The 14,499-nt window shown below is 39.1% G+C and overlaps 1 protein-coding gene across 5 annotated transcripts in view; it reads right to left on the bottom strand.

The window, feature by feature from the left end:
• brpf1 (bromodomain and PHD finger containing, 1) overlaps nt 1–14,499 on the bottom strand; it is a 43,731-nt gene that overhangs the window by 22,174 nt on the left and 7,058 nt on the right. For all 5 annotated transcript variants that reach the window (XM_069936715.1, XM_069936716.1, XM_069936719.1 and 2 more), the window contains exons 2-5: nt 12,237–13,784; nt 4,653–4,809; nt 2,382–2,513; nt 22–150 (exon numbers count right to left, since the gene is read on the bottom strand). In XM_069936715.1, coding sequence (XP_069792816.1) covers nt 22–150; nt 2,382–2,513; nt 4,653–4,809; nt 12,237–13,774 — 1,956 coding nt within the window. In that variant the 5' untranslated portion in view covers nt 13,775–13,784. The remainder of the gene's footprint in view (nt 1–21; nt 151–2,381; nt 2,514–4,652; nt 4,810–12,236; nt 13,785–14,499) is intronic.

Here is a 14,499-nt window from a genome sequence, read left to right as displayed (position 1 = left end):
ACTAATCCACAAGCAACATACCTCTTTTAATGGAACAGGCTCACCAAAGATGTTTCCTGTGTCTTTCTCCTGGAGCTGTTCTAGCGTCTTTCGGAGGAGGATAAGGAAGGGTGTCAGCTGTAGCTCCATTGCAAACTGCTGTATTTTGAGCTGTGTTACAACCAAGAATGATGTCAATCAGAAATAAAATTTGTGATGAATAAAGCAGGTGACTCTTTTGATCAAAATACCCATTGACTTCCTTTACAATTCTCAATTACCTTTATCATGCAGAACACAAATTTCATATCAGAAGTTCCAATGCTGAAATTTTACTTCTGGCTCAAAATTTAAGCTGACATTAAAAAGAAATAAAGCACAACAGGCTGCATATGTGGAGAGAGAAAAAAAGTGTGACTGCTTTGGGCCAATCAGAATTTCTGACATGTTTACACTGTTCCTCTTCATAGTTTGCTGCCCAATATGCTGGTATCTGCAGCACTCTCTCTTTGCATTGCCAGCATCTTCTGTTTTGATTTCAATCTTCCATTTTGATTTCAAATTTTCAACATTGGAGGTGTTTCAACGACATAAATGCTTGCCAGTCTTCATCCTAGCTAGTTTTCTAATTCATGATTGTAAAATGTTTTAAATAGTTTTAGTACAAAGCAGAAAATTAATACTAAGTATATAATGTATGTTTGTCAATTCAGAGTATCCTTCAATAAAATATAAAAGATTTTTCTGGTATTTGCACAGAATTCACACAGTCATGTTCACCAATGCTCTGATCCCACATCCAGGGACTTACTTAAGAACTGCTGTTCACAAATCAATATTTTAAAGTGACTCCTGATAAGCAATTCAGAAGACCACCATTAAATGACACTCTTCTTGATCACAAAACAAATTCTGAAGAATTTACTTTCTTTCCTGGATTTAACAATGAAACAATATTATGCAAAATTCACAATGACAGCTAGAGACTCACCAACACGAGGGGAAAATAGAGGAGAAAAGTCAAAGACGAAGCAACAATGCCAGAGTGGAAGAGGAACTTTCACTCATCATCTACCCTAGTTGTTCTCAACCTTTTTTGTCTGAGGCCCCACTTTAATTTTTCAAAACTACATACACCCCATCATTTGCGGAAAAATGTTATATATTCAAAAGAAGCTTTAATTAAATAATTTACTGCAAGTGTATTTCAATGCAGTTAAGGTCGGGAACACACTGGAATACATATTTCATATTCAACTTCTACCTCAATATGTCAACCTTCTCAAACACACATTCAACAATTGTCATCTCTTCAGTGGGAACCTTGGCCCTGATGCTGGCTGCGGATATTTTTGATTTGAGGGACTAATTTTGTTAGTTTCAACCTTAAATCTCCTCATTTGTAATTTCCAGTCAATTTCTCTTAGCTTGTAGCAAATCACCAACAGCACTGAAGCCACATTCAACTAAATAAGGTGATGGAAAATGTCTCAATAGTTCCCTTGCTAAAGTAGTGGAGTTTGGGTATTTCTTTTCAATTTCATTAGACAGCCACATCATGGTTCCTTTCACTTTGAACAGAGTTTTCACAGATTCATCATGTTGCAACTCAGATAACTCCTCTTGGTATTGCATTAGAACTTCAGAGAGAGAAGTCCACCAGCAAATGTTGAGTTAACCAAGAGGGAAAATCCATAAGCCCCACACCCCATCAAAATATTCCCACCCCCACCTTGAGAATCTATGATCTGCCTCTGACCAAACTGCCATTAGGGCCAATTATTCTACAGTACAAATACTGCAAAAAATGATCCAAGGTGACACAGATGCAATTCATGAGCATCCTTCCATTCTCAATATCTATAACTTCCAACTATTAATTTCTCACTCGTTGAGATTATTTCTCCTCAAGTTTACTTGCACTATTTCTCCCAAGTTATTCATGTGATAAAGTTCACCACTGAGGAAAGAAATAATGTTCAACCTCACATTTAATTCATGCTGTACTTTGTATTTTGAACTCTTGGTTTCCATTATTGGTCTCCTCTGCAACTTTGCCTTCACCTGTCTTTTCAAAGCCCATGTACCAAGATAGAGTGAAACATCTTGTTTGTGTTCTAGCCAGGAAAGTCAAACCACACTGAATTACAAAAGGTAATCCGATAAATGGAGGAGGCACAGCCTATTCATCCTTTCACTGATATATAAATCTTTGCAATTCTTAGACTTTAGCAGCATTACAGAGAATTTAACATGATCCAACCATCCACAGTTTATTCATGGTGAATGTGCAACTTAATCTGAATCTAATATGAAACTAGACACATGGTACAGTAGTTGAAATTTACAATCCCCCATCACCGCAGGCAGTTTTTAAAGCTGAATTTCAGGAGTTGTCTCACCTCCTCACGCTTTAGCTTTTCCCTTTTCCGGATTAACTCAACGAGGAGCCGTGCTCTTTCTAAGTCATGCCGCAGTCGCTGCCACGATTTCAGCTGCTCTTTCAGTGCGCAATTTTTCTCCTCTGATTCTCTCTAAAAATTAAAAAGAAAAAATTTTAAAATACCTACCTTTTCAGAATCAGAATTTATTGTCATGAACATTGATGTTCATTGTTTTATGGCAGCACTACAGTACAAATATTGCTTATAAATTACATTTCAAAATAAATAAATAAATCAACAGAAATAGGAGAAAATCAGGTTATGTCTATGGTCCACTGTCCATTCAGAAATCTGATGGCAGAGGGGAAGATGTTGTCCTTGTATCATTGGGTGCTCGTCTTTAGGCTCCTGCACCTCCTAAATGTGGACAAGACATTTTGATCTTGGACCTCAGGAGGACAAAGAATGACCACCCCCCACTACACATCAACAAATCTGTAGTACAGAGAGTGGGGACCACCAAGTTCCTAGGGGTCCACTTAACCAGTGACCTATCACGGTTACACAACATCTCCTCACTTGTCAGGAAGGCACAACAATAACTGCACTTCCAGAGAAGACTGAAGCGGGCAAGGTTACCAGGCCCCATTATATCAACCTTCTACAGTTCTAGCGAGAGCGTCCTGGCCGGCTGCATCACCGTGTGGTACGGTTGCTGCAGATAATGGATCAGAGGTCAATCCACAGGACCATAAGAGTGGCAGGGAGGATCACTCCCCACCGACATGATCTACTGGGATCACTGTCTGAAATAGGCACAAAAAATCACTGAGGACCCCTTCCACCCTGCATACAGCATCTTTCAGCTGCTCCTATCGGTGAAGAGATACAGGAGTATCTGAGACGGCACCACCAGGCTGAGGAACAGCTTCTTCCCACGGGCAGTGAGAAAGTTGAACGACCAAAGGAACTGCTCATACTAACCATCCGAGACTCTCATATTCATGAAACAATATTTATTTGTCTCTAATGAATACTTGTCCTGCATATGTATTGTTTGTCTGTCTGGCTGTGTGTCTGCATGTTTTGGACCAAAGACTGGAAAACACTGTTTCATCAGATTGTACTTGTACAATCAGATGACAATAAACTTGACAACTCCTTCTCGATAGTAGAGGTGTGTAGAGGGCATTACCTGGGTGGTGGGGGTCCTTGAGAAAAGAGGCTGTTTTCTTAAGACACTACCTCTTGTATATGTTGTTGAAGGAATGAAGACTAATGCCCGTGCTGTTGCTGGCCGAGTCAACAACTCTCTGGAGGTTTTCCTTCCAGTCCTGTGCATTCGCACCTCCATATCAGACAGTGATGCAACTAGTCAGAATGCTGTCGACGGTGCACCTGTAGACATTTGCAAGAGTATTTGGTGACATACCAAATCTCCTCAATCTCCTCACGAGGGATCACTGCTGGCAAGCCTTCTTTGTGCATTCTCGTGGAGGCCCCAAGACAGATCCTCAGGTATGTTGACAGCCAAGAACTTTAAGTTCTTGACCCTCAGCACTCCTGACTCCTAACAATGAGTGCAAGGTGGTTGTTGTGCCACCGTTCAATGAGCTGATCTCTCTCCCCCCTGTACCCTTCCTCATTGGCATCTGTGATTCTGCTGACAACTGTGGTGTCATCGACAAATTTATAGACAGCACTTGAATTGTGCCTGGCCACAATCATGAGTGTAAAGTGAGTAGAGCAGTGAGCTAAGTACACATTCTTGAGGTGAGATGCTCTTTCTAATTCATACTGACTGTGGTCTTCCAATGAGGAAGTCCAGGATCAGAGGCCGAAATTTTAGAGTTTGTTGACCAGCACTGAGGGAATGATGGTGTTGAAGGCTGAGCTGTAGTCGATGAAGAATAGCCAGATGTGTTGCTGATGTCTAGGTGGTCTAAGCGTACTTTAGTTGCTGCGTGCGTATGAAACAGTGATCGGGGAAGGGAGAGGCAGGGGGAATGCTAAGCATCGTCATTTCCATTTGAATAGTTACTGGCTTTTGGAATGGGTTTGAAAGAAAGTTAACTTGAGTCTCTACCTGTTGAAAATGAGAATGTTAATATTACATCAACAAACAAAATATTTTCAATGGTTGAACAACAAGTAGTACATTATTAGCTCTGGATGTAAGACTGACATAATAGTCTACCTTGACATCCAATTTACAAGATCATATCCAAATTTAGAACCAACAGTGACAGCTGACAAGGTTTGCAGATGGTACATAAAGCCTTAGCATACTTGTTCTGCATTTCGCTGAGACTGCAAGTGGGACTGTAACCGCCGAAGGAGTGGAACACCATTTCTTGACTGTCGCTTTAAAGTCCAATAGCTGTGAAGCCGCTGCATGAATTGGCTTTTACGTTGAATTGATAGTCGACCTGTGATCTTACTTAATCTAAAAATAAACATCAAGATGCAATGTTATTTCTATTAAGAATGACATCTTGTCTCAAAATATGAAACCATAATTAACAAAGAGATGGCATCATAACAAAATTACCAGTGAAATTTTATAATAATGATTGTTAATATCTTCAACTTGACTAGATTTACCAAAAGAATAAACAGGCACAAAAGATCAGGTTGTGCATAACTCGTGGTACCTTGATCATAAGCTGAACTAACGAGTGATGCAGATAGTCACGGGATCATCATCATTTCTCAGAGGAAGATGCCTTCATACAAATGTCACTACATCTACTGGGTCCAGTTAAATTCAAATTCAGTTTAATTTTATGTAATTCCTGATCCCAAAATACGGCTAACTCTTAGTTAATACACAAAAGTACTGGAGAAACTCAGCAGGACCCGCAGCATATACAGGAGGCAAAAATATACAAGATACACAAGACCTACTGAGTTTCCCCAGTATTTTTGCGTATTAACTACATTCTAGTTTCACTCCATGCTTAACTCTTAACTGCCTCCTCAGATCAGAAACGATTGAGAGTCGGTGTCGGTGTTGCCCGTGTTCCATATCTCCTGTGAATGAATGAAAACAATGGGTACCATACTGGATCCCTTAATTTTAAATCATTTTGTTACTTTTCTGGAAGCACAATTCAGAGAAAGTCTTTTCAAAGCAAAATACTATGGATCCAATAACTGAAAAAAAAGGCAAAAATACTGCAAACTATTTTGCAGCATCGATGGAGACAGAAAAACTATTACTATTTCAGGTGACAAACTTCCATCAGAAATGGAAAACATTATCTGGTATAAAGGGTTTAAAAGATGCAAATTAAGAAGCCAAGGGAGGACATACACAGTGAATGGTAGAGCCTTGGGAAGTGTGGTTGAAAAGAAAGACCTAGCGTTCGAGGACTATGTTCCCTGAAAATGGCAACACGAAGTGTGGTAAGTAAAATATTTTTTTAAAAAGTGTGGTAAGTACAGGTGGTCAAAATAAATAGAGAAAAAAATGGACAAGAGATTAAATAATAAAAGGGATGGATATACAAGGTAAAGGGGGAACAAATAATGAATCAAGAGGGATCAACAGGGAATTCCAGAATTATTGTGTGAATCATTGGGTTGAGTTATGACTGCACTGTGTATAAACTAAATGCTCCATTTCCAGCCATTTTATTCCAATCCATCCTTCTCTCTCAACACATGCATCACTTAACGTCCACCATACATTCTGTGAACTAGGACGTTATGCGAACACCATATCATACACTTAGCAAAGCTAGATGGGATACTGTAGTGTACCAGTATTGACTAAATAGCCAAGATACAGTACACATACAGTGCTGTATTTCAGCTAATGTATCTGGCAAGGTTAAGTAGGTTAATACTATACAATTCTGTAAACTTTTTATTTGTAAGTAGGGAAGGTTCTCATTAAAATAATGATAGAAAGTACATACTTAAGCCAATAACATTGGGGTTTATTATGACTATCAAGACATATGTATTATAGGTTATATACTGTACCATCATACGCCTGGCAGTACAATCGCTTTGTATTCAAGAGACATGAGGTACCATTGTTGCACGCGGGAAGCCACTACATCCGGATACGTCATTCTCTGATCAGGATTTTTGAACTCTATTATAACCTTATAGGATTGCGGACGTATATGCGGTTGGACGTTGCCCGAACGGATGTTATGCAGTACTGTCTTCTCGAATGGGGTGGGGGTTAGAGAGCAAACTTAGACTGAGTAATCTTGATTACATTTCGTGCAGAATACCTCTGTTAAATCACAATATAAATCTGAGTTTTATGTTACCTGCTAATTTAATTCAACAAAGCTCTGGTGAAGCAGATCTCATCTTTGTTTCAGACACATTACAGCCTTCAGGACTAAATGCAGATTTCCACAACTACAGAAAACATTTCTGGCATTCTTTTTGTCTTGCATATCACCCCTTTGTCATTTACTTTCTTTCAACTCTTTTATTCAAACCTTTTCTTTTTATTCTTTTGCCCCCTCATCTGCCTTGAAGAATGTGTTATATTTCTCTCCTTCTAGACTTGATTCAAGGTTGTAAGCTTAAAACTTTTATTCTCTCTCTCTGAATACTACCTGACCTAAAATTTCTAGCATATTTAATGCATTTTAAGGAAAGTTCTTTAAAAGCATTACACTCAAGGTGTCTTCACCTGCACAATATTGGATTCAATATTTCAAACGTATCTCTTGTAGAATTATTAATTTTAATACTAAATAATACACCCTAAATAGTAAGCAGGGTAAATTGACAGCACTTTTTGTTCCAGAAAGTTTCTGACAATGGACTGAAAAATCCAGCTTTGTGAACTTTTCCTTTGGAATATCCCTGGAAGAAACCTTGAGCAAGTTGTTATAATTGTGTCGTACATCTATGTGTCTGATTGGATCTACACACCAATTCAATTTTTATCAGTTGGAGGAACTCTTTTCTACTCATTTTTTTTTACTTCCTACATATTCTTTGATCAAACCTGTAGCCAAAGACTTGTTTCTAAATACCAGTTAACAATCATTTCAGTGCAGGTTGTGGTTCAGGGTGAATGCTCTCCACCATCTGCTCAGGACAACTATATTTGGGCACTTTAAAGAGCAGTACCATTGCCATTTAATCCAGAGAACATACTTCACCAACGCTCCTATACCTGGGTCGTGGAAAGAGCTATAATCCTTATTGCAGAAAAAAAAACAAAAGTAAATCAGCAGTAAGAAAAGTGAATACCAAATCAAATATTTTTTTAATATAAAGTATGTTACCTGCTAATTTAATTCAACAAAGCTCTGGTGAATATTGTCCATGGACAATAATGATTGGTGCCAGTGTATTCCAAAGTGTGTCATTGTGCTAGATTTTGATGTGTAGTGACTAGTGTTCTCGTTGATTACAATATATTCAGTCTTTCACTTTGAAAATCCGTTTCACTCTTTCTCAATAGTTTGCCATCAGTTTGTCTTCAATAGATTTCAGCTTCAATATTCAGATCTGTGTTTAAAACTGAGCCATATCTGCAGCAGTGATTATATTGTGAGCCATTTTATTTCTAAAAGTTGGCATTCTGTCCTCAACTCTGACAATCTTGCACTAAATCTTAAACAGGAAAGTTTCAAATGTCCAGCTCATTTCATGATTTCTTTTAAATGAAATTATTATTGCAATTAAAATTACAGCTATTAAAAACAAAAGGAACAAAGGAATATTTCAAGCCTTTCAATGGGACCATGGATGATTGTGATAGATAATTTCTGTTTATTTTTTAATATATTTAGCTCAGATTTAAAATGGGAAAAAAAAGACTTGTCATTTGCAGAAAACAGATCCAAATTTTCACCTTCCAAGTGGATCCGGAATGGTTTCTTATTTTGGTCTTGGAGGGTCCTGGTTCTGATTCTGACTATCCCAATTAATCTTAGATTTCACAACAAGTGAAAACAGTTTCTATCGATTCCATCAGTCCCCTCCAACATTTTTGGAAAGTTCAATCAAATCATCCATTAATCTTCTAACTTCCGAAGACTGCAGTACTTAATCGCATCATTTACCACAAGTTCCAGGAATATTTCCAGAAAGTCAATGTTATGCTCTCTCTGTGGCCAAAGTGTTCCTTCATTACAGATCCACTCAGTGTATGTTGGGCTTGGCATGTAACAAGGTACAAGAAGTGCTTTTGATGAATGAAACCACAAAGTTGAATTTAATGAATACCAGGCATCAGTTGCAGTGCATCCTATTTTGTTACTCAAAGTTGACTTAATATTTCCACTAAAATGAGACAGGAAATATACAACAACGACCATCTGTAACACATCATCAGTGAATTCACTTTTTTTTTAAAAAGAAAAACCTTCTTTGCTTTAACTCACATTTATTCAATCCATTTTCCTGCAATGAGGGTGCGACCTTTTGCATGTCAATCGCACACGACCATATCTCATCATGTCTATAAAATATCTTGGATGCTATCAATTTAAATTTTAAAATTGGCATGCCCATGAGTCCATGCCACTCAATTACACCCCATTAACCAACAATCCCTGTACATTTTGAAGGGTGGGAGGAAACCAGACCCCCCGGGGAAAACCCACGCAGACATGGGGAGAACATACAAAACTCCTTACAGACAGCACGGGATTTGAACCCATGTCCTGATCGCTGGAACTGTATCAGCGTTGCTCTAACCGCCACACAATCATGCTGCCTCACCTTTGAATTATTATCATTAACCCACAATTACAACATGTTGATCATATTTTTCCCCCAAAATCAATTTTTTTTTTAAATCAATCTTACCAGCCAATCTTTAAACCACATGTTACTTCTCAGGTTAGACTGGATGAAAGTGAAAAATAATTGCATACAAGACTGACAACCAAAATACCACTTTTGCTTTAAGGTCTATGGATATTTAATTTATCTGGATCAGATTGACTCTTTTTTTCCCCCACTCAAAGGAAAATTACAACGCCTACACTAAGTTGTTACTGTTAGAAAGTAAAACATAATTCTTTGGTCAAAATTTGTGTTTTTAAAACTGTGACGGGCACACTGATGGAAAGCCAAATGCCACTTTGGCCCTTTTAAATCTAATGAATGGTGCAATATGCGGGTAGAACAAATGAAGTTTTTTTTTGTTTATGAGGAAATGGTGTTGGTTCATAGATTAGCCAAGATCTTTCAGAGTGGTGGAACGAGTTTAGTTTTTCCACATTCCTATTAAGATTGTGTTCTCCCACAGTATTTAACTGCCTCCTCAATTATTCATTTTTACTTCTTTGTGCATTATGCAGGATTGCATAATGCATTCATTAAATTAATCCAAAGAATAGGAAAAACTGTACACGATGAAACAATACAAAGCTACAAACTGATTAGTCAAAACGCATACAGCAATGTGATTAGGAAATACAAGACCCAATGATTCACTAAAAACTGTGCAGCTTTCTAGAAGGGGAGCAAAAAACACTCAATCTAATGAAAAGTAACCAAATATAAATATCCATAAACATTCAATAAAAGACCATTAATTTAAACTTTTGAGTTTCACTCTTCCCTGGATGCAATATCATGGGAGAGCACTGTAACACATACTACAAAATACATTTTTAAGACTTCTTTAGTCAATTAGAAGCTTACAAAACATGTCAAAATTATTGTATTTGCAACCTGGCCATCTTTCCCAACCAGGCTGATCTATCTAATCTTGAAATCATAAATCCAGTGGAGACAGAATTCAAATTAAAGAATTAAAAACAGCAAGTTGTCAAAAGGCCAGGTGAGAATTTTCCTCCCTCAGGAACTAATCTATCAAAGTCTTGCCAGATCTAGGTTCATTAGACAGAAACATGGGGCACCTCATAAATAGGTCAGATGTGAGATTGAACCCACCCTAGTTTCTAAGGATCGACTTCATTTATCTACTGGAAATACAAAATCCACAGCAAGTTCTAAATGAAATTGAAACCTCATTCGATGCATAATAAAATGACATTCAGAACCCTACACTGATCCATAATCCGCAGCCAGCCTTCCACTATTTCAAAATATACCTGAGAATCTGTGTGTCGTGATCCTCATGGCCAACAGCTCTCCTATTCTATATTTTATAACTAACAATACTAAAGATATTTTTCAAAAATATTAAGAACACTGAAAGTCACTACATATCTGTGTCCCCACTTCAATTTCAAAACAAATGGAATATTATGCAATCACTAATTCAGACTTCTTGGAGTAAGTTCTTTCATCTATGTGCTATTGTAGGCTTTAGTCTATGAAAGCTCGGTTCCTTTTCATACATAATTACAGTACTTTATTTCTTGCACAATGCACACTATAGAATTTCACTTTATTATGAACAAAATGTTTAGTTCAAAGTATGTATGGATATTAGAAGCAAAGCAGCACACATAATGTAGCAAAATATCCAAACAAACGTAATCAAAAAATATCTGACATCAAGCAACAGGAGAACATATGGTCAAAAATTTGCTTCAGAGAAGTTTTAATAAATGCCTTAAAAAGAAAAGGTGGGGAAGTTCAGAAAAAATAGCTCGAAGGCTGATATTCGTCAGAGGTAATGGCCTCATATTGGTCAGAGGTAATGGCCTCATATTGGTCAGAGGTAATGGCCTCATATTGGTCAGAGGTAATGGCCTCATATTGGTCAGAGGTAATGGCCTCAAAGATCTTACAGAGCTGGAGGAATCTGGAGGGAGAAGAAGGGCTAAAGTTTGGGAGAGATTGTAAGACATAGATGAGAGTTTCAAAAGCAAACATGACAAAGATTCCACAGTCTAGATTAGTATAAAAAAATCTTACTGCCCCGGATTGATATCAGATAGTTGCTGGGAGAGGGATTAAAGTCAGTGACTGGTGAAAGCAATGTGTGGAAAGAGTCCAAAGACAACAACATTGTTTTTCCCAGTACTTAAGATATGGCGAGCTCTCCACTGGCCACCGTGACAGAGGTGCACCAAAGAAGAGGTACAAAGACTGCCTAAAGAAATCTCTTGGTGCCTGCCCCATTGACCACCGCCAGTGGGCTGATCTCGCCTCCAACCGTGCATCTTGGCGCCTCACAGTTCGGCGGGCAGCAACCTCCTTTGAAGAAGACCGCAGAGCCCACCTCACTGACGAAAGACAAAGGAGGAAAAACCCAACACCCAACCCCTACCAACCATTTTTCCCCTGCAACCGTGTCTGCCTGTCCCGCATCGGTTTTGTCAGCCACAAACGAGCCTGCAGCTGACGTGGACATTACCCCTCCATAAATCTTTGTCCGCGAAGCCAAGCCAAAGAAAAGATGATAGCAGTATATTTTCCTGATAACTTTGAGACAAAGAAAGTTCACAAGTATTGTCCGGACAGTGCTGTGCCAGCATTAACGGCATCTTCAGGTAATATTGCCAAGTATAAAGCATTTGAGGGTTTCCTGAATTGACATTACAACAGCAGGAAACAAAACTATTGCGAGTAATTCTTTGCCTACAATGTTATAGTATAATATTGTAGTGCGTATATAACAGCTGTTCCTAGCATGTTAGCTAAGATTTTGAACAACAATTATACTAGTTCACAAACCACAAAGTTCATTTCATAATCTAGCTATGTATTGTTATCTAACATCAAACTGAATACAAATCCATGTCAAGTACAAATCAAGTGCAATACACAAAAGTGCTGGAGATCTCAGCAGGCCTTGCAGCATCTATAGGAAGTCAAGGGTAATCATTGTTTCAGGCCTATAAATGCTGCAGGGCCTGCTGAGTTTCTCCAGCACCTTTGTGTATTGCACTATTATCCCAGCATCTGCAAACCCTCCTCTTTAACAACATAAATCAAGTGAATGCATTTTAACAGGCTTACCTGTGAGGTGGAATACAGGGAACTGAAACCACAGGTGCCGCAGCCCGTTTTTCTGCTAGGATCTTCCGTGCCTTCTTCATTTTTAACCTTGACTTAGCTTTGGCTTTTTTGACTTTTTCCGAACTGGGTCCCTTCCCATCCTCTCCTTCGTCATCATCCTCGTCCTCACCCTCACTGTGGGAGAGAGCAGGAGCCTTGCGTACTGACCCAGGTGGAGTATGAATGTCACAGTAAGCTGTTTTCCGTACGCTGAATGAGGTGCCATTTGCCCCAGTTTCCCGCACGGGCTCCATCTTCATGTACAGTCCTGCCTGCTGTGCGCAGGTGACATGGAATGCTGTGTAACAGTTGGCTTTGTGACACTGAATGCATGCTCCTGATCCCCGCTGTTTACAGATATAACAAGTCAACTTCCAACGTGCTGGTGGGATGTGCTCAATACTGTCAATTGGCTCTAAGAAAACAGTGTTTGCAAAGCACACTTCTGGGATCCACAGGGCACACACCACATGTGCCCAGCGCCCATCGTCCGTCTGTTTAAATGCACCTCCCTTGTTGGGACATAAGGCACAGTCCACTGCTCTTGATGGTGACTGTAGACACCTGCGGCACAGCCACTGTCCCTCGGGGATATAGGGAACCCCATAGCACTCTTGGTGAACAGCCAAGTTACACATGTCACAGAAAAGAATGACATTACTATTTTGGCATTCTCCATCATTACAAATACAACAAACGGCATCTTCATCGATCAATGTATTTGGATCTCCCTTGTTATGACTTTCAAAGTATGATTCTTTCTCCAGCCGATCCATGAGATACTCAAACACTTCCTGTGGGATGAAGTTCACACCTTCAATTTTTCTCTTCTCATTCATTATGTCTAGCCACACATAATCTTCCTCATCCATGTCATATTCGACTTCCTCATCCAGTTCTTCAACTGACTTTTCAATGTAGCGATAATAGGACAACGGTCGAGGAGGGGCATCTGACGCACTGTGGTCAATTTCACGATAGATCACTTCAGGCAGTTTGGTGGCAGAAGCAGGGGTGTTATGGCTAGAGTCCTTGCGCTTGTCTTTGTTTTTATGCTTGTTGGCTTTTGGAGTTGCAGTCAATGTCTCTGCATTCTCCTTGTTACTGTTGCACTCAACAATATCCTCTGCTGTTGTGTCATCCTCAGAAAGGACCTCCAGATTATCAAAAATGCTAATCCTGTGCAGTCGTCCTTCAATATCCACCTCTACCAAACGCTGTGCCTGAGCATATGTCAGCATCTCCCGGCTTGGTGACTGAGAGATCTCCGATGGGCTTGGAGACTGCTGTGTGCCTGTCCGTGAGTTTCTACCCTTCTTCTTGGGTTTCCGCACTGGAGTCTGCTGAGCGGGGTTGTCATGGTCATAATGGTACAAGTGGTATTCAATGCCACTGTAACTTTTGTAAATTTTCCGACAGCTCTCCACAGGACACTCATACGGAGGCTTAGTAGCACGCAGGTTGTGACAAAATGTTTTCACATCAAAGTCCAGACCCATCCTGCTATTCCTGAAAGAAGAAATAAAAATCCATTAACCAGAGTTACAATAATATTTGTAGACAGGAGAGCTTCACTGAATAGGCAATTTTGACATTGTCACACAGATTGTGCCATCAGGGAGAAGATTCTGATGCAGAAATTGTTGAGAATGCTTTCTGACCCATTTTGATACATATCTTCCTCAGCTGGCCTCAATTAACACCATCTTTGAGGGAGAATAAATTGATGTTTCAAACCCGAGACTGTTCCTCTTTCTCGGCCTGGCCTGCTGAGTGTTTCCCAGCATTTTCTGGTTTATTTATTTACATTTGTTGCATGCTATTAACATTATCGAAGTTAGGAATGAAGTGGTCTCAAAAGTAATTCATTTTCCATTGCGATTATCAGGTTTTTTTTCAATTCAGCTGAGATTTGTACTTCCAAATACACAATTAGTAGTGAAATATGGTCCATCCAGCTGAACTCAAATCGCTTTTTACGATGATAATTATCACCAGATTTTCTAAAATAGGCATATCAATATGTTTTGTACAGGAACTTTGAACATATATTTCCACTTCCGCAATAATTCTTAAGTTGAATTTGTCTCCTAGACAAACTTCTTAGCCATGCTAGGTGGTGTGAGATTGTTGTAATTATTGCTATTCCTAATCATTATTATTGTAAAAAATTCTCAGGGCTAGTCAATCATAGGTACACTTCAAGCAATCAGCTTAGATCTTT

Source organism: Narcine bancroftii, chromosome 5, assembly GCF_036971445.1.
Source record: "Narcine bancroftii isolate sNarBan1 chromosome 5, sNarBan1.hap1, whole genome shotgun sequence".
NCBI classification, from domain to species: domain Eukaryota; kingdom Metazoa; phylum Chordata; class Chondrichthyes; order Torpediniformes; family Narcinidae; genus Narcine; species Narcine bancroftii.
The sequence above is the reverse complement of the archived record's forward strand: the minus strand, read 5'-3'. Positions and strand labels throughout refer to the sequence as shown.